Consider the following 21,461-nt stretch of genomic DNA (forward strand, 5'->3'; position numbering starts at 1 on the left):
GAGGGGTGGGGGTGCCACATTGGGGTCTGTGAGGGGGGTGAGGGTGCCACATTGGGGTCTGTGAGGGGGGTGAGGGTGCCACATTGGGGTCTGTGAGGGGGTGAGGGTGCCACATTGGGGTCTGAGAGGGGGGTGAGGGTGCCACATTGGGGTCTGTGAGGGGGGTGAGGGTGCCACATTGGGGTCTGTGAGGGGGGTGAGGGTGCCGCATTGGGGTCTGAGAGGGGGGTGAGGGTGCCACATTGGGGTCTGAGAGGGGGGTGAGGGTGCCACATTGGGGTCTGAGAGGGGGGTGGCGGTGCCACATTGGGGTCTGAGAGGGGGGTGAGGGTGCCACATTGGGGTCTGAGGGGGGTGAGGATGCCACGTTGCGATCTGAGGGGGGTAGGGGTGCCACATTGGGGTCTGTGAGGGGGGTGAGGATGCCATGTTGGGGTCTGTGAGGGGGGTGAGGGTGCCACATTGGGGTCTGTGAGGGGGGTGAGGGTGCCACATTGGGGTCTGTGAGGGGGGTGGGGATGCCATGTTGGGGTCTGTGAGCGACGGCCTCATTTGCCTTGGTGAACAAGTTGGGTTTGAAAAAGTGTCAGGTTCTGGTTTTGAGTTGGTGTTTGAGTAAATGTTTTAGGTTGAAGCTGACAGTAGTACTGATTATATTTTCTTTGCAGGCCGAGGCATGGGATGGCAACTCTGGATGGTATTGTAAATGAAGCAAAGAATATTCCTGCATATTTGCCTAATGTGCTGGTTCTTAAGGAAGCTCTGCAGAAAGCCAAAGATTGGATGGCCAAAGTGGAAGCTATTCAGGCAGGTTTGAGGCATTTGAAGTGTTCAGTAAGTAGTGGAAAGTGATAAATTCATGTCTATAAGCTTTCACTACTTTGTAAAGATTGTCACATCTCCCATTTTTTGGTCGAATCAAAAATGCATGTCGGTGAATGCAGATTGTAGAAAGGTCCTCAGCAATCTTTCTCATGACACTGAACAAGCCCAGTGACTGAGTTTAGTCTGCTTCTCCCTGTCCCTTCCCACACCCCTAACCTTTTGACAAATTACTTGTTATTTACTTGCTGCTTGCCACTTAGTTATCCAGGCTTGTTTGGGAAACCAATTAATAACTTACATTGCACAAGCAAACTGAAAGATGCAGCAGTTTTCTTGGTGGAATGAACCTGACACAAAATCAGAAAATGTTAGAAATACTCAGCAGGTCTGGCGGCATCTGTGAAGTGAGAAACTGAGTTAATGTTTCAGATCAAGGATCCTTCTTCAAAATCATCAATCCAGAACAGAACTGGGTCTAGATGGGTGATCTGTTTTACTGATTTGAAACCCTGAGCCCTTGTCGGGAGCATTACTGCAGTTTGATGATATCGTTTGATGACCCTCTTGCTCCCCGCAATGACTAGGACCCAGTGGCACAGAAGTTAGCACCATTGATTCATAGCTCCAGGGTCCCAGGTTCGATTCCCGGCTTGGGTCACTGTCTGTGCAGAGTCTGCAAGTTCTCCCCGTGTCTTGGTGGATTTCCCCTGGGTGCTCCGGGTTCCTCCCACAGGTCCCGAAAGACGTGCTGTTAGGTGAATTGGACGTTCTGAATTCTCCCTCTGTGTACCCGAGCAGGCGCCAGAATGTGGCGACTAGGGGATTTTCACAGTAACTCCATTGCAGTGTTAATGTAAACCTTCTTGTGACAATAAAGATTATTTTTTTAAAAAAGATTTGTGAAGCAGATGGGAAGTTGGAATTAAAGCCCAAGATCATATTGAATGGTGGTTGCAGGTTTGATGAAGCTTTGGTCTATTCCTGCTCCTGTTTCTTGTTCAGATGTGATGGAGGATGAAATAGTCAATAATTTCAAAAGAAATTGGTTGAACACGGTACTCTGGTTGCGGCACGTAGGTGAAGATTGTATGTTTAGTTACTCCTGCCAGAGTTGTCTTTTTGGGCCTTTTGTAGCCCAGTTTTTGGTGAAGATTTGTCCATGAGGAGCTGTGGGAAGGTTTAGAGCATTTATAGAATGTCGAAAACCGGAATCCAGGGAAAAAGGCAGTGAGCGAACTTCCGCTGCCGAGCATGGTGAGAGGTGCAGCAGGACGAAAGATGGCAGGAGAGAGCCCGTCGGGTTGGGCCGCGCCCATCACAGTGGAGAAGGTGACTAAAGTGATAGCTGGAGAGTTTGCATGGCTGCTTTCAAAGCATTTCGAAAACCATCAGATGGTGATGATGGCCCCGTTAAGGCGTGGGTGGGTGAGATCCTTGCCCCCGTGAGAGAGGAGTTGGTGTGAACTTCGACGACGGTGTGGGAGCAGGAGGAGAAAATGAAGGGGATGGAGGGGACCTTGTCACAGCACAGTGACTTGTTCACCTCGGTGGGTGAGAAGCTGCCGAAGGTGGCTGAGGGCCAAGATAGAAGACCTGGAGAACAGGTCACAAAGGCATAACCTGAGGATCGTGGGTGTGCCCTTTTGAACATCGTTAATGTATTTGCTTCCACAACCTCTCCAGGCAGCACGTTCCAGGCACTCACCACCCTCTGTGTAAAAAAATAAATAAATAAAATAAATAAAAAAATCCTGCCTCGCCCGTCTCCTCTAAACTTTGCTCCATGGACTTTAAATCTGTGTCCCCGAGTGACTGACCCCACCACCCTGGGAAAGAGTGCCCACCCATCCACTCTATCCATGCCTCTCATAACCTTGTAGACCTCTGATCACCTCACCCCTCAACCCCCATCGTTCTAATGAAAACAGTCCGAGTCTATGCAGCCTCTCCGCATAGCTAATATCCTCCAGACCAGGCAACATCCTGGTAACCCTCCTCTGCACCCTCTCCAAAGACTCCACAGCCACATCCTTCTGGCAGTGTGGCGACCAGAATTGTGCGCAATATTCCAAGTGCGGCCTTACCAAGGTTCTGTACAACTGTAGCATGAGTTGCCAGTTTATATACTCGATGCCCCGTCCAATGAAGGCAAGCATTCCGTATGCTTTCTTGACTACCTTGTCCACATGTGTTGCCACTTTCAAAGATCTGTGGACATGCACGCCCAGATCTCTGACTTTCTATATTCCTAAGAGTTTTGCCATTTACGGTATATTTCCCCTCTATTTTAGAACTGCCAAAATACATTACCTCACATTTGTCCAGATTAAACTCAATTTGCCATTTCTCTGCTGAAGTCTCCAACCTATCCATGTCCTGCTGTATCTTCTGACAACCCTCAACACTATCTGACACTCCACCAACCTTGGTGTCATCTGCGAACTTACTATTCAGACCAGCTATATTTTCCTCTAAATCGTTTATGTATACTACAAACAACAGAGGCCCAAACACCGATCCCTGACGAACACCACAAGTCACAACCTTCCATTCAGAAAAACACCCTTTTACTGCTACCCGTTGCCATCTGTGACCAAGCCGTTCTGTATCCAGCTTACCACCTCACCTCTGATCCCGTGTGACTTCACCTTTTGTACCATTCTGCCATGAGGCACCTTGTAAAAGGCTTTACTAAAGTCCATGTAAACAACATCCACTGCCCTACCTGCATCAATCATCTTTGTCACCTCATGAAAAAACTCGATCAAGTTAGTGAGTACGGCCTCCCCTTCACAAATACATGCTGTCTATTGTTAATGAGTCCATTTGTTTCCAAATGGGTATAAATCCTGGCCCTGAGAATTCTCTCTCAGCCTGAACAGTTTCCATGTCGCTGACGTCTCCTGGACATCTCTTGTCAGGACAAGGTCACCAACTCAGGTGCTGCAGCATGCTAATCAGCATAATTGCTGAGCCAATGACATTTGCACTGGCTTGGCCACAACCATCAGATAGATGATGACCACATACCTAAAGGCCACCTGAACGGTAAACTGGCAACTGGGTCACAGCCTCCAGGGCATCCATTACTCCCGGACAGCCATACTTCAACTATAAGGACACCTGTAAGTGAGAATCATAGAATCTACAGTGCAAAAGGAGGCCATTCGGCCCATGGAGTCTGCACCGGCTCTTACAAAGAGCACCTACTCAGGCCCACGTATCTATCCTATCGCCGTAACCCAGTAACCCCCACTTTTAAGACACTAAGAGCAATTTAGCATGGCCAATCCACCTAACCCGCACATCTTTGGACTGTGGGAGGAAACCCACGCGGACACGGGGAGAACGTGCAGACTCCGGACAGACAGTGACCCAGCGGGGAATTGAACCTGGGACCCTGGAGCTGTGAAGCAATTGTGCTAACTACTATGCTACCGTGCTGCCCCTAGAAATTAAGATGATGGATATTTACACTGGCAACTAGGAAACAGTCACTTATTGCAGTACCCTCTGAAGACTAATTGTTTGGAAGGACATTAGGAGAGGCAAGGAGAAATGAAAAGCTCAGCTGGCTGAGAAGAGGGCCCAGAGAAAACCAGGTCAGTGAACCTTGTCAGCCTACTCTCCCTCTGAGCAAATGCGGCAGACACTTCCATGCCAGAGTGGAGCTGCTGGACCACCCCAGGCAATGCTCAACACGAGAGTTGACCACCATTGCCTAAACCATCATCTTCTGAGACGAAGTCTGCCTTATTATTGTTGGACTTTGGGCAGTAAGAAGTCTCACAACACCAGGTTAAAGTCCAACAGGATTGTTTCAAACACTAACTTTCGGAGCACTGCTCCTTCCTCAGGTGAATGAAGAGGCAGCGCTCTGAAAGCTAGTGTTTGAAACAATCCTGTTGGACTTTAACCTGGTGTTGTAAGACTTCTTACTGTGCTCACCCCAGTCCAACGCCGGCATCGCCACATCTTGGATTTTGGAGGCAGTGGTTGTGGAGAGAAAAGGGCGATAACTGGATGACAGTAAATTGAAATGTTGGAAAGGGGTGAAGAAAAATTGAGACTTTGGCCTGAAGCAGCAGCTGAAACGCACACCCAAAAGGCACAAAAAAAATCACTGTTCTTGGCAAAGATAAGGGGTGAGGTATCATGGTTGTGAACAGAGTTCTGAGAAAAGAGCGCACTGACCTGGTTGAATGGCCTCCTGTGCCGGATAACTTCCTGTTTCTATATAAGAGTCCAAGGCTTCCAGGTGGCGCAGTGGTTAGCACTGCTGCCGGTAGCATAGTGGTTAGCACAAATGCTTCACAGTTCCAGGTTCGAATCCCGGCTTGGGTCACTGTCTGTGTGGAGTCTGCACGTTCTCCCCGTGTGTGCGTGGGTTTCCTCCGGGTGCTCCGGTTTCCTCCCACAGTCCAAAGATGTGCAGGTTAGGTGGATTGGCCAGGCTAAATTGCCCTTAGTGTTAGGTGGGGTTACTGGGTTATGGGGATAGGGTGAAGGTATGGGCTTGGGTAGGGTGCTCTTTCCAAGAGCTGGTGCAGACTCGATGGGCCGAATGGCCTCCTTCTGCACTGTAAATTCTATGAAACTATGCCTCACAGCGCTGAGGACCGTATTCGATCCCGGCCCCGGGTCACTGCCCGTGTGGAGTTTGCACATTCTCCCCGTGTCTGCATGGGTCTCACTACTACAAACCAAAGGTGTGCAGGGTAGGTGGATTTGCCATGCTAAATTGCCCCTGAAGTCTGAAGCTTGCGTTTGAAATCTATTGCAATATATGTATCTGAAAATGTTGGTGAACAAAACACAAAATTCTGTAAGTCACTGTTTGATGCAAGACCCATAACAGGATATATTCTGTTTTCGCATTTTGAGGTATTGTATGTGATTTCTGTAGGTTGTATGCTTGCCTGTCAGTATTAAGCAATGGGACAAGAGATAGCTCCAAGCTTGCAGCAGGTCTGTCATTCAGTTTCCCCTCGTCCTTGATGGAGGTCCAAGTTGGCCCCCTCAAAAGGGTATTTTTGCCATATTTGGGTACCTCTCCAGTTCCATTTATTTCTTTATAGCAGGTGCCATCTTGTTATGTAAGTAGGGAAACAGTCTTTTGAAATGTCACCTTACTGTTTTATTTTTTTCTGCGAATAGAAAGGATCTTACAATGCCTATCTGGATCAGCTAGAAAGTCTACTAGCAAGAGGACGCCCAATCCCAGTACGGCTTGATCCCCTTCCACAAGTGGAATCCCAAGTGACAGCTGCTCGGGCCTGGAGAGAACGCACTGCCAGAACCTTCCTGAAGAAAAACTCGACATATACATTGTTACAAGTAAGTCTTTAGAAAATCATCCCCCCCCCCCCGCTGTTATACCTGGGAATTCATGATGTCAGACTTGTTTAGAAAAGACTGCCGATTGTTAAATGAAAGGAAGGCTGAGGTATTGATAACAACAGTTTGTGCTCACACTGTTCCTAAAGGTTCCAGGTGTTTCACACAATTGGAAGCCGAATGAGAGGGCGACAGAGGTGGAATGCCATTCACTAGACTACAGTCAGAAGATCAAAGAGACCAGTTCAGCCCAGGGTGCAAAAATTGGCTAGATTGATTTGGCCAAAACCACAGAACAATTTGTCAATCGTGCTATTTTGAAATCAGTCTGTTAATGGATAGGAAACCAATATGGGATGGTGAGGACTAACAAGTAGAATGTAGATTGAAACTCTGCTTCTTTTGGAGGTTCGAAGACATTTGGGAAGTTGAGCTTAGTTATGACGAATGTGGGTGGCAGTGGGGATCGTGACAACAGTGTTGCCTCACAGCGGCAGAGACCTGGGTTCAATTCCGACCTCTGGTATATGTGGAGTTTTCACATTCTTCCTGTGTCTGCGTGGGTTTCCTCTGGATGCTCCTGTTTCCTTTCACAGTCCAAAGATGTGCAATTGGGTGGATTGGCCATGATAAATTGCCTCTAGGCAGGATTAAAGGGAATGGGCCTAGGTGGGTTCTCTTTCAGAGGGTCAGTGCAGACTCGCTGGGCAGAATGGCCTCCTTCTGCACCGTAGTGATTCTGTGGATATTATTTTAACGATGGGAACATAGTTACTGTGATGGCCAGGTTGTGTGGTTTCATGCTGGGTGAGCACCTCCAATGAGATTAACAGACAGAAAACAGAATAGGAATAAACAAGTTATTTTCAGGTTGACATGGTGTGACTAGTGGAACATGGCAAACATTAGTGCTTGGGCCCGAGATATTCGCGGATATGAGGACCAAATGTATAATATCCAAGTTTGTTAGTCTAGGACCTGGTGAGAATGTAAATTGTGAAGAGGATGCATAAAGGATTCAAAGGAATTTTAGACGAACTAAGTGAGTGGGCAAGAACATGGCTGATGGAAAATAATGTGACAAATTTGAAGTTATCCACTTTTGCAGGGAAAACAGAAATGCAGAGTATTTCTTAAATGGTGTGACATTGGGAAGGTCAACAGGGTGACACACTGGTTAGCACTGCTGTCTCACAGTGCCAAGGACCCAGGTTCAATTCTGGCCTTGAGTCACTGTCTGTGCAGAGTCTGCACGTTCATCCCGTGTCTGCGTGGGTTTCTTTGGGATGTTCTGGTTTCCTCCCACAGTCCAAAGATGTGTGGGTTAGGTGGGTTGGCCATGTTAACCCCCTTAGAACATGCAGTGCAGACGGAGGCCATTCAGCCCATCTAGTCTGCACTGACTCACTTAAGCCCTCACCTACACCCTATCCCCATATCTCAATAACCCCTCCTAACCTTTTTGGACACTAAGAGCAATTTATCATGGCCAATCCACCGAACCTGCATGTCCTTGGACTGTGGGAGGAAACCCACGCAGACATGGGGAGAACGTGCAGACTCCGGACAGACAGCGACCAAGCAGGGAATCGAACCTGTGACCCAGGTGCTGTGAAGGCACAGTGCTAATTACTTGTGCTACCGTGCTGCCCAAGAGATATGCAGGTTAGATAATCTTTATTAGTGTCACAAGTAGGCTTACATTACTCTCCCTGCTAAAGTAAATGACTTCACATTTTCCCACATTATGCTCCACCTTTGGACTGTGGGAGGAAACTGGTGCACCTGGAGGAATCCCACGCAGACACAGGGAGAAAATGAAACCTCGGCACAGACAGTGACCAAGGTTGGAATTGAACACGGGTCTCTGGCGCTGTGAGGCAGCAGCGCCACCGTTCCGTCCACATCTCAGTTATTGATGTTAACTTTTAAAATATTGAAAGCCCAACTTATCACGTCCTGCCAATCAGACGAGGATCTTTTATATCTACTCTACCGATCTTCTATCCAGGCTAATATGTTACCCCTACACCATGAGTTTTTATTTTCCACAAAAGCCTTTGATGTGACACTTTCTGGAAGTCCAAATAGAAGAAGTCTGAGGGCTCCCCGTTATCCACAGCACATGTTACTCCAGAACTCTAATGAATTGGTTAAACATGGTTTCCCTTTCACAAATCCATGCTCACTCTTCCTGATTACCTTGTGTTTAAGTGCCCAGCGATAAGCCTGTTAATGATCAATTCTAACACCACCTCAATGCAGCTAACCTAAGAACTAGGAGCAGGAGTAGGCCATCTGGCCCCTCGAGCCTGCTCCACCATTCAATGAGATCATGGCTGATCTTTTGTGGACTCAGCTCCACTTTCTAGCCCAAACACCATAACCCTTAATCCCTTTATTCTTCAATTCTTTATTCTGTTAACTGTTCTCTGCCTCCCTTCTTGAATAGAGTGGTTATATTTTCTGATGGAACCATTCCAAAATCTAGGAAGTTTTGGAAAATTAACAACAACATGTCTGCTGCCTCATTTTGCACCCCTTTTGGGCAGCACATGGCAGAGTGGTCAGCACCACTCCCTACAGCGCTGAGAACCTGGGTCAGGATCCCAGCCCTGGGTCACTGTCCGGGTGGAATTTGCACATTCTCCCCGTGTCTGCTTCGGTTTCACCCCCACAATCCAAAGATTTGCAGACCAGGTGGATTGGCCACGCTAAATTGGCCCTTAATTGGAAAAAATAATTGGGTACTCTTAAAAAAAAAAAAAAAATTTTTTTAAATAAAATTTAAAAAATTTGCATCCCTCTTCAGACCCTATGATGAAGCCTCCCAGGAACCAGGACTTGTCAGGCCAGAACTCCATCAATTTTCTCAGTACCTCTTTCCTAATAATTGTAATTTTACCAAGTTCCCCCCTCCCTGATTTCTGGCTATGTTTTTTGTATCTTCCGTAGTAAAGACAGAAGCAAAATATTTGTTCATTCCATTAGCCATTTTCTTATAATCTACTATTAACTCTCATTCTCTAGAGCAGTGTTTTTCAAACCTTTCTTCCGGGGAGCCACTTTTACCAACCACCCGACCTTTGGGATCCATCCTGACCAGCCTTCACAACACACCATTTTTGCTTCCCTTTAATGTGACAGGTGAACCTACTTGGTCCTCCCGATCTCCCCTCCAATCAGGTTCCAGGAGGAGAGGGCAATTCGAAAATCAGGTGCAGAGTTCAGTCAGTTCCTTGGTGCTGCCTTAATCTTTGTGAGAACGGAAAATCCAACCTTGCACATGTAGGTCGTTTTGAAGGGCAATGGCAACAAAATGCTTGCTTAATCCGCACTGGATATTCCTCAGAGATGCTACTCCAGATTGCTGACAGCCTCACGGACTTGTGGCGTATTTTGCGCTATTGCAGGTGAGGCAGAGAAGCTCAGTCTCTTCATTTGGAGTCAGCTGTAAGTTAGTTATATATTTATATGTATATTTATATATATTATATACATGTATATTTTATGTATATATATATATATATATATACACATCAAACGCAACCAAAACCGAAAAGAGAGCAAACAGGAAATCTTATAATAAATAAATTACCAACACCCCCGCACCCACCCTCCCTCCCTGCTGTGAGCCTCCAACCTCCTTTTTTTTTTTAACCCCAAAGTCCCCCCCGCCGACTTGCGATAAACGGTTTCCATCTCCAGGCAAACCCCTCCACAGACTCTCTCAAGGCGAACTTGATTTTTTCCATCCTGAGGAACCCCCCCCCCCCCCCGCCCCCGGTTTCGGTGGCTCCAAGTCCCTCATCCCAACAAAATCCGTCTCCGGGCTACCAAAGAGGCAAAGGCCAAAAAGTTGGCCTCTCACCCCCTGGACTCCTGGGTCTTCCGACACTCCAAATATTGCTACTTCTGGACTCGGGGCCATCTTCACCCTCAGCACCTCAGACATCACGTCAGCGAACCTCCGCCAGAATTCTTTCAGCTTCGGACAGGCCCAAAACATGTGGATGTGGTTTGCGGGCCATGCCACACCTATCCTCTACCCCCTCAAAGAACCTGCTCATTCTGGCCAGGGCCATATGCGCACTGTGAACTCATCCAAATTCAATGAAGCTAAGCCTAGCACACAAATTCACCCTCCCTGGATCCTCCTCCCATAACCCAGCCTCCAGCACCCTCCCCAGCTCTTCCTCCCAGTTCTGCTTAACTTTTCCTATAGGGGCGCCCTCCCAGTCCATTAATTGTTTGTAAATCGCTGACATACTGCCCTCACCAGCACCTGCCTTCAACACCACTTTGTCCTGCAACCCTGGGGATGGCAGATCAGGAAAGGATGGTACCTCACATAGTCCCGAACCTGTAAGTCTCGGAATCCATTCCCGCTGGGCAGCTCATACTCCTCTGCAAACCCCGCTAAGCTTGAAAAACTGCTCCTCACAAACCGGTCTCCAAACCACTCAATCCCCCCCACCCCTCCTCCCCACACCACCTCCGGAACCCTGCGTCCAGCCCCCTCAGACAGCCCTGTCACTCCCACAGATCGGGGCCCAAGCCGAGACCCCCTCCAGTCTCGGGTGCTGCCGCCACTGTCCCCACAGCCTCGGGGCCGCTACCACCATCGGACTTCTGGAGTACCTGGCCAGGGAGAACGGCAGAGGCGCCGTCAACAATGCCCCCAAACTCGAGTCCTTACATGAGGCTGCCTCCATCTGCTCCCTTACCGACCCCTCCCCCACTATTTTATCTCCAGCCTATTCTTCCCTCCTACTCTACACTATCTCCCCCCCCCCCCCCTCCCCCGCTGACGATTAGTTCCCCGCGAAGAAGTCGATGAATGGTTGCCACCTCCAGGCGAACCCCGATAGTGATCCTCATAAGGGCAGCACGGTAGCGTTGTGGATAGCACAATGGCTTCACAGCTCCAGGGTCCCAGGTTCGATTCCGACTTGGGTCACTGTCTGTGCGGAGTCTGCACATCCTCCCCGTGTGTGCGTGGGTTTCCTCCGGGTGCTCCGGTTTCCTCCCACAGTCCAGAGATGTACAGGTTAGGTGGATTGGCCATGATAAATTGCCCTTAGTGTCCAAAATTGCCCTTAGTGTTGGGTGGGGTTACTGGGCTATTGGGATAGGGTGGAGGTGTTGACCTTGGGTAGGGTGCTCTTTCCAAGAGCTGGTGCAGACTCAATGGGCCGAATGGCCTCCTTCTGCACTGTAAATTCTTTGATCTATAAGGCGAACTTGATTTTTTTCCAAGCCGAGAAAGCGTGCCATGTCCGACAGCCATACTTGGTCTTTGGGGGCTTTGAGTGCCTCCAGGCCAACAGTATTCGTCACCGGGCTATCAGGGAAGCAAAGGCCACAACGCCGGACTCTATCCCCTCCTGGACTCCCGGATCTTCCGACACCCCAAAAATCGCCACCTCTGGACTCATCGCCATCCTTGTTTTCAGTACGTGGGATATGACGTCCGCAAATCCCTGCCAGTATCCCCTGAGTTTTGGACACGCCCAGAACATGTGGACATGGTTCGTTGGTCCTCCCCCACATCTAGCACACTTGACCTCCAGCCCAAAGAATTTGCTCATCCGGGCCACCATCATGTGGGCCCGGTGAGCCACCTTGAACTGAATCAGGCTGAGCCTGGCACATGTTGCGGTTGCATTTACCCTCCTCAGAGCGTCTGCCCATACGCCTCCTACAACTCCCCACCAAGCTCCTCCTCCCACTTAAGTTTCAGTTCCTCGGTCCCTGTGTCCTCCGCTCCCATAAGCTATATATAAATATCCGAGACTCTCCCCTCTCCTACCTCACCCCTGGAAACTACCCTGTCCTGGATCCCCCTTGGTGGAAGGCGTGGAAAGGACGGGACCTGTCTACGTACGAAATCTCCCACCTGCAAGTATCAAAAGTCATTCCCCCTCGCCAGCCCAAACTTCTCCTCCAGCGCCCTCATGTCCGCAAAGCTCCCTTCCAGGAACAGGCTCCTTCCCACCCCCGCCCTCCGCCACGCTCGAAACCCGCCATCCATCTTCCCCGGGACAAATCGGTGGTTGTCACATATTGGGGACCAGACCGACGCTCCCACTTCCCCCGCATGCTTCCTCCATTGGCCCCAAATCCGCAGAGCCGCCACCACTATAGGGCTGGTGGAGTACCTGGCCGGCGAGAGCGGCTGGGGAGCCGTGACCAGGGCGCCAAGCTGGTGCCCTTGCACGAAGCCGCCTCCACCCGCTCCCAAACGGACCCCGTACCCACCATCCATTTCCTTATCATGGCTATGTTAGCCGCCCAGTAGTAGTTGCTGAGGTTCGGCAACGCTAATTCCCCCTCGCTACGGTTCCGTTTCAGCATCTCCCTCTTTACCCGCGGGGACTTCACTGCTCAAACAAATCCCAGGATCATTTTATTGATTCTTTTAAAGAAGGACCGCGGAATGAAAATAGGGAGACACTGAAAAATAAACAGGAATCTCAGGAGGATCGTCATCTTCACCGTCTGTACTCTCCCCGCTAGTGACAGCGGGAGCGCATCCCACCTCTGAAACTCGCTCCTCATTTGCTCCACCAGCCTAGACAAGTTCAACTTATGCATCATATCCCAGTCACGCACCACTTGTATCCACAGTTACCTAAAATTTTCTCCAACCAGCCTAAATGGTAGCTCCCTCAGTCTATTCTCCTGACCCCTCACCTGCATCACAAACATCTCACTTTTTGCCATGTTCAACTTGTAGCCCGAAAACCGGCCAAATTCCCCTAGGATTTCCATAATCCCATCCATCCCTGCTGCTGGATCTGACGCATACAAAAGCATGTCATCCGCGTATAGCGAGACCTTGTGTTCTATCCCCCCCCCCTGACCATTCCCTTCCATCCCCTTGCCGCTCTCAGAGCAATTGCCAGCGGTTCTATGGCCAATGCAAACAGCAGCGGAGAGAGGGGGCATCCCTGTCTTGTCCCGCGGTGTAGTCTAAAATACTCGGGGTTCGTCCTTGCACTAGCCTCCGGGGCCTGATATAACCCAGTCCACAAAGCCCTCTCCAAACCCAAATCGTCCCAGCACCTCCCATAAATAGTCCCACTCCACCTGGTCAAAAGCTTTTTCGGTATCTATTGCCACCACTACCTCCACCTCTCTGCCCTCTGGGGGCATCATAATCACATTGAGTAGCCTTCTTAGATTGGCTACCAGCTGCCTGCCCTTGACAAACCCCGTTTGGTCCTCCACGATCACGTCTGGTACGCAGTCTTCGATTCTGGATGCCAGGATCTTGGCCAGCAGTTTAGCGTCCACATTAATCAGGGAGATTGGCCTATAGGACCCACAAACTTCCGGATCCTTATCCCGTTTTAATATCAGCGAGATGGTGGCTTGTGACATTGTCGGGGGTAGGTTCCCATTGTCCCTCGCCTCGTTTAACACCCTAACCGGCCCCAGTATACCCGCAAACTTTTTGTAGAACTCCACTGGATACCCGTCCGGCCCCGGGGCTTTACCCGACTGCATGACCTTCAGGCCCCCCATTACTTCTTCAGCTCTAATCAGGGCCCCCAGCCCCTCTACCATCCCCCTGCCTACCTTTGGGAAGGTCAGCTCATCTAAGAAGCGTCTCATCCCCTCTGGCCCCGTGGGAGGTTACGAGGTATACAGCTTACTGTAAAAGTCCCTGAATACCCTGTTCAATCCTGCTGGGTCTCCCACCCGGTTCCCTGCCCCGTCCACTACCATCCCTATCTCCCTGGCCGCCTCCCCCCTCCTAAGTTGCTGTGCAAGCATTCTGCTGGCTTTCTCCCCATACTCATACACCGCGCCCCTGACCTTTCTGAGCTGCTCTACGGCCTTCCCCAGCGCCCCCAGCTCCGCTTGCAGTCTCCGTCGTTCCCTAAGTAGCTCTGCCCTCGGGGAGTCCGCATATTCCCTATCCGTCCGTGTCATCTGCACCAGTCTGTCCATCTCTGCCCTATCCGTTCCGTCCTTATGGGCTCGTATTGAGATCAGTTGCCCCTCTCACCACCGCCTTCAGCGCCTCCCAGAGCACCGCTGCTGAGACTTCCCCTGTATCGTTGACCAGCAGGTAGTCCTGCATGCATTTCCCCACCCTCTCACACACCCTCTCCTCTGCCAACAATCCCACCTCTAATCTCCATTGTGGGCGCTGGTAACTTTCTTTGCAGACCAGCTGGTCGACCCAATGTGGAGCATGGTCCGAAATAGTGATCACCGAGTATTCTGTATCCCTCACCCCCTCCAAAAAGTCCCTACTCATAATAAAGAAGTAAATATGAGAATAAACCTTGTGAACATGCGAATAGAACGAGAACTCCTTCCCCGTCGGCCGGCTGATTCTCCAGGGGTCCACCCCCCCCATTTGTTCCATGAACCCTCTCAGTTCCCTTGCCATTGCCGGGACCCTGCCCGTTCTGGAGCAAGACCGGTCCAGGTCGGGATTGAGGACTGTATTAAAGTCCCCACCCATAATCAACTTGTGCGAATCCAAGTCGGGGATTTTCCCCAGCAGCCTTTTGTTGAAATCTACATCATCCCAGTTTGGAGCGTAAACATTCACTAGGACCACCTTCACCCCCTCAAGCTTGCCCTGGACCATGAGAAATCTACCCCCCCATCCGCAACTGTGCTGTCCGCCTGGCCAACCTCCTCTCCTGCCCATCACATGAATTGGGAAGACCTCACTTTTTCCCGTGTTTAACTTATACCCTACGAACTGACCGAATTCCACCAAAATGTCCACGATTCCTCCAATGGATCCGACATGTCGAGCAACCCCTTGACGCTCTAAGCATAATTGCCAGTGGCACTGTCACCAAGAACAACGGGGAGAGTGGGCATCCTTGCCTCGTCCCACAATACAGCCTAAAATACCCAGAACTCACCCGGTTCATCTGTATACACGCCGCTGCCGCCTGATGCAACATCTGGACCCAGACCACAAACCCCTGCCCAAACCCAAACTGCCCTAGTAGCTCCCGCAGATATTGCCATTCTACCCGATCAAAGGCATTCTCTGCATCCATAGCAACCTCCACACTCCATCCCTCCGAGGGCATCATTATAACATCCAACAGGCCAACAGATGCCTCCCCTTAACAAACCCTGTCTGGTCTTCCCCCGGCACTCAGTCGCACAGTCCACAAAGCCAGGGTCTTAGCCAAGAACGGTAGCATGGTGGTTAGCATAAATGCTTCACAGCTCCAGGGTCCCAGGTTCGATTCCCGGCTGGGTCACTGTCTGTGCGGAGTCTGCACGTCCTCCCCGTGTGTGCGTGGGTTTCCTCTGGGTGCTCCGGTTTCCTCCCAGAGTCCAAAGATGTGCGGGTTAGGTGGATTGGCCATGCTAAATTGCCCGTAGTGTCCTAAAAAGTAAGGTTAAGTGGGGTGGGGGGGGGGGGGGGGTTGTTGGGTTACGGGTATAGGGTGAATACGTGGAGTTGAGTAGGGTGATCATGGCTCGGCACAACATCGAGGGCCGAAGGGCCTGTTCTGTGCTGTACTGTTCTATGTTCTAACCTCCCATCCACATTCAGCAGTGGCTCCGATTCATAAAGCCTCCGATAAAACTCCTCAAATACCCCGTTTACCCTCACCGGGCCCAGTACCACTCCAGCCCGACCGTCCTTCAGACTTCCAATCTCCCTCGCTGCCTCCCTGCTTCCTGAGTGATGGGCCAGCATCCTACTTGCCTTCTCCCCGTACTCATGCAGTGGCCCTCTGCAACTGCCTCCCCCGTGGACACCAGCCCGAACTCCATCTGGAACTTCTGCCTCTGCTTCCAACAATCTGTGTGCAGAGGAGATTCACTAGGTTAATCCCAGAGCTGAAGGGGTTGGATTATGAGGAGAGGTTGAGTAGACTGGGACTGTACTCATTGGAATTTAGAAGGATGAGGGGGGATCTTATAGAAACATTTAAAATTATGAAGGGAATAGATAGGATAGATGCGGGCAGGTTGTTTCCACTGGCGGGTGAAAGCAGAACTAGGGGACATAGCCTCAAAATAAGGGGAAGTAGATTTAGGACTGAGTTTAGGAGAAACTTCTTCACCCAAAAGGTTGTGAATCTATGGAATTCCTTGCCCAGTGAAGCAGTTGAGGCTCCTTCATTACATGTTTTTAAGGTAAAGATAGATAGTTTTTTGAAGAATAAAGGGATTAAGGGTTATGGTGTTCGGGCCGGAAAGTGGAGCTGAGCCCACAAAAGATCAGCCATGATCTAATTGAATGGCGGAGCAGGCTCGAGGGGCCAGATGGCCTACTCCTGCTCAGAGTTCTTATTTTCTTATGTAATCCTGCCTCTGGGGCTGCCGAATGCCTCCTGTCCACTCGCAAAATCCCATCCACCAGCCTTGCCATCTCTGCTCACTACTCCTCCTTCCCAGATCAGGTATGTACTCCCCTCTAATCACTGCCTTGTGCCCCTCCCACAGCGAGGCGACCGAGATCCCTCCTGATTCATTGTATTTCACATACCCCCGGAACAGCAGTCCTCACCCGCTCACATACCTCCTCATGAAAAATGAAATGAAAATTGCTTATTGGCACATGTAGGCCTTAAATGAAGTTACTGTGAAAAGCCCCTAGTCGCCACATTCCGGCGCCTGTTCGGGGAGGCTGGTACAGGAATTGAACCGTGCTGCTGGCCTGCCTTGATCTGCTTTCAAAGTCAGCGATTTAGCCCTGTGCTAAACCAGCCCCTGCCAGCAACCTGACGGCCATCCTCCACTGTGGGTGCTGCCCCCGCCCACGCAATGCAGCATCATGGTCTGACACCACCACGATCGCCATGTACCCCGATTCGACCACCCCTGTCAATAATGCATTTCTTAAAGGGACACTCGCATGACAGCGGAATCTGCACGTTGTCCCTGTGTCTGTGTGGGTTTCCTCTGAGTCTCCAGTTTCCTCCCACCAGTCCCGGAAGACGTGCTATTAAATAATTTGGACATTCTGAATTCTCCCTCCATGTACCCGAACCGGCGCCGGAATGTGATGACTAGTGGCTTTTCACAGTAACTTCATTGGAGTGTTGATGTAAGCCTACTTGTGACAATAATAAAGATTATTATTATAGTGACAAAAACTGTTGATCAGTGCAGCCAGATGTGACTGAATAAAGCTTGCCAATCTATTGATAGTTCCGTTACTAACACTGTTTTCTTTGGTGTGTCATAGCAGTGCGGGTAACATGTAGTAGTTTTTGGCATTGTACTCGCACTTGCTAAACTTTCAATTACTTTTGGAAACATCTATTCCTTCACAGTGCCAAAAGCAATCATCATCCTTCCCTTGCAATTTGAGGTTCAGTTCGTTTAGAATTGTAAAGATGTCTGCAATGTCAGACATAGTTAGCATCCAAGCTTCATTACCAAGCAAATTGGCTGGAGGGAACTATTTCTCAATGAGGAAAGTGTGGATTTCATACTTGGGTTCGTAAGTTCTGAGAAGTACCGGGCCCCATGGCAGCAACCTTATCTCTGTGCGTAATGTGCGCTTGGCCCCCATCGGAATGCAGAGCCTCAAAAAGCCTGGTATTGAGTGCCTGATTGACTGCGCTGCATTTAATGAAATTCACAACTTTCACAATTGATTTCATCACCACTTCAAGATCTAATGGAATTTCTTTCAATACCAATGCCTTACGGTGAATAAAACAATGATTCCAAACAATTTCCTGACCCCCTGTCTCCTTAATCCTTATTACAACTCTGCTGTTTTTTCCAGTCATGTTGGCTGTCCCATCACTTGTAATTCCTCTGCAATGAACCCAGTCGAACCTGCAGTTTCCAACCAAATAACTGTTCACTGCTTCAAAAATCTCTGTGCCAGTCATGCTGGTTGGTAATGTCAGACAGCATAGCAAATCCTCAACAAATTCATTGTGCCAAATGTAAACTAGCAAGGTTGCACAATCTGCAACATCTGTACTTTCACCTAGTTGTATTGAGCACTCCTGTGCTGACTTTAATCAAGAAATAAGTTGGGCTTCTAAATTCTCAGCAATATCACAAATTCGGCGTACCACTATGTTATCACTAAGTGGGATACATTTTGGTTTTCCAGCTGACATCTCATCTATACAAACTATGTCTAATGCTGCAGAGAGAATTACTCTCTCTGCTACAGTGTGGGACATTTTCTCTTTAGCTACACAGTAAGTTACCATAATGAAATGAAAATCACTTATTGTCACGAGTAGGCTTCAATGAAGTTACTGTGAAAAGCCCCTAGTCGCCACATTCCGGCGTCCGGGGAAGCTGGTACAGGAATCGAACCGTGCTGCTGGCCTGCTTGGTAAGCCAGCGATTTAGCTGAGTGAGCTAAACCAGCCCCAAGTGAGCTAAACCAGCCCCTACTGGTATATGGGCCCCAGCCCCAGATAAGAGGCTAATTGTGCTTTGTCATTCAATGTTCCCTTTCTGCTGAGGACTTCAGCTGATGATTTAAGTTCTCGCTGCGTCCTTTTAAAAACAAACAAGATGTTTGTCTTTGAACCTGCAATGCTGGTCTTGAAATGCCTTTGATGTTTTGAGGGTTTTAAACTTTCATTTGCCAGTACTTTCCTGCATATAACACTCATGAGCTTTGCATCCTGATTTGCATTGGCACACTTAGCAAAGCCATACCTCAAGAAATCATCTTTACTTTGTACCTGATTACAGTTTCTTCATAGGCCCTGGAGCTCCTGTCGTGGACTCTCCTGTGCAGCTCTCTCCTGCAGATTCAGTTGTGAGATTCTGGCTCGTTTGTGTCTGTCCCCCTCTTTTGTGACAAAATGATCCATCTACAGTTCTTCACAGTTGCTTGCTTGCTCGCAGCTAGAAAATGGAGGAATCTCTCCCCTGTGATTTTGCGCCAAAAGCAGGGTGCGTGACATCAGTGTACGTGCCGGGTGCACGACCTTCTCTCTGCTGCCGCTTTCAGTAGGAAAACTGCATCATTCGCATTGAAAATCCAGCCGTGACCAATATACTCAACTTAAAACCTGGTCACAGCCGGCATTCTTAAAAGCCGGTTCTGACCGTTGGGCACTTCCCTGCGATCCGGGACGCTGCGACTGATCACACTACAACCCTCCCAACATCAGCAGTTAGACAAAACCTGCTCCAGAGGATAAATATTCGCTAGACATTTTAATCTGTTTAAATACCTATCAGAACTATTGTTGTCTTCTTTTAACTAGCCTACTTTCATACTCTAATTTCTTTTTCCTGATTAACATTTCAGTCATTCTCTGGCATTCTTTCATGATCTGGCCAATCATCTGATCTGCCACTCAAATTTGAGCAGTTACACGTTTTTCCCTTAATTTTGATGCTTCCCGCCAGTGGAAACAACCTGGGTTTGATTCCCAGTTTGGGTCACTGTGCTGAGTCTGCACCTTCTCCCTGCGTGGGTTTCCTCTGGGTGCTCCGGTTTCCTCCCACAAGTCCCGAAAGGTGAATTGGAGATTCTGAATTCTCCCTCTGTGTACCCGAACAGGCGCCGGAATGTGGCGACTAGGGAATTTTCACAGTAACTTCATTGCGGTGTTAATTAAGCCTACTTGTGGCACTAAGAAAGATAATTATTCAAAACTAATGTTGGGTCCTACCTTTAGATATTTGTTTATGATTGGAGTATATGTATTCTGAAATATCCCCTGAATTGACTGCCACTGTTTCTCTCAATTAAATTATCCCCTTTCCCAGTTCACCTCAGCTATCTCCTTTCATTTTTTCATAGAATTTACAGTGCAGAAGGAGGCCATTCGGCCCATCGAGTCTGCACCGGCTCTCGGAAAGAGCACCCTACCCAAGGTCAACACCTCCACCCTATCCCCATAACCCAGTAACCCTACCGAACACTAAGGGCAATTTTGGACACTAAGGTCAATTTATCATGGCCAATCCACCTAACCTGCACATCTTTGGACTGTGGGAGGAAACCGGAGCACCCGGAGGAAACCCACGCGCACACGGGGAGGTTGTGCAGACTCCGCACAGACAGCGACCCAGCGGGGAATCGAACCTGGGACCTTGGAGCTGTGAAGCAATTGTGCTATCCACAATTCATGCCCACATAGTTGCCCATATTTAAGTTTAAAATACTAGTTTCAGACCCACTCCTCTTCCCCTCAAACTAGATGTAAAATTCAATTTGAGCACCCCAAAACCACTTCCAGCCAATTTGATTGTATGCTCAAATTGGGCCTTTGGCCCATCTGGTCTGCTGTACTTATAGATCATGGCTAATATGTTTCTCATCCCCATTCTCCTGCCTTCTCCCCAAAACTCCTGATTCCCTTATTAATCAAGAACCTATCTACCTCTGTCTTAAAGACACTCAGTGATTTGGCCTCCACAGCCTTCTGTGGCAAAAAGTTCCATAGATTCACCACCCTCTGGCTGAAGAAATTCTTTCACATCTCAGTTTTAAAGGAGTTTGAGGCTGTGCCCTCAGTTCTAGACTCTCCTACTAGTGGAAACATCTGCTCCACGCCCACTCTATCTAGCCTCTCATGCTTTGTGTAAGTTTCAAGAAGATTCCCCCTCCCCCCAGGTATCATTCTTGCAAACCTCCTCTGGACTCTCTCCAAGGCCAGCACATCCGAGATACGGGACCCCAAACTGCTTACAATTGCCTTCCTAACTGCCAACTGAACCTGCATGTTAACCTTAAGAGAATTCTGAACTCCTAAGTCCCTCTGTGCTTCAGATATCAAAACCTTTCCCATTTGGAATACACTCTATGCTTGTTCTGCCTACCAAAGTGCATAACCTCACACTTTTCCGCATTGTATTCCATCTGCCTTTTTGCTCACTCTCCCAGCCTGTCCAAGTCCTCCTGTGGCCCCCCCACCTGCTTCTCAATGCTACCTGTCCCTCTACATATCTTTGTATCAGCTGCAATCTTAGCAACAATGCCCTCCGTTCCTTCTTCCAGATCGTTACTGTATATCGGGACTAGTTGTGGTCTGAACGCTGACCCTTGTGGGGCACCACTAATCATTGGCTGCCATCTACCAACTGAGCAAACTGATAGCAACTTTTCCAAAATGAAGCTGACCAAATTCCAACCAAAACCTGCACTCCATTGTGCCCACTAAAAACAGTGGGCTGGATTCCCCACTTCATGATGCCAGAAGCAAGAAGCGGGAGGAGAATCGCACAAAATGGAATAATATGCGTTTAGCTGCCAGCACTGATTCCAATGCCAGGCTCCGGTCTCTTTGCTGGCGGCGATATCGAGGTTTGTGCCCCATGCTGGCTGATCCATGCAAAACCATCATTTACAGCTTGGA

General features: G+C 49.1%; 1 protein-coding gene across 1 annotated transcript in view; it reads left to right on the plus strand.

The window, feature by feature from the left end:
* kdm5a (lysine (K)-specific demethylase 5A) overlaps positions 1 to 21,461 on the plus strand; it is a 299,634-nt gene that overhangs the window by 222,820 nt on the left and 55,353 nt on the right. The window contains exons 21-22 of the mRNA XM_038780318.1: positions 669 to 807; positions 5,983 to 6,162. Coding sequence (XP_038636246.1) covers positions 669 to 807; positions 5,983 to 6,162 — 319 coding nt within the window. The remainder of the gene's footprint in view (positions 1 to 668; positions 808 to 5,982; positions 6,163 to 21,461) is intronic.

This window comes from Scyliorhinus canicula, chromosome 20, assembly GCF_902713615.1.
Source record: "Scyliorhinus canicula chromosome 20, sScyCan1.1, whole genome shotgun sequence".
NCBI classification, from domain to species: Eukaryota; Metazoa; Chordata; class Chondrichthyes; order Carcharhiniformes; family Scyliorhinidae; genus Scyliorhinus; species Scyliorhinus canicula.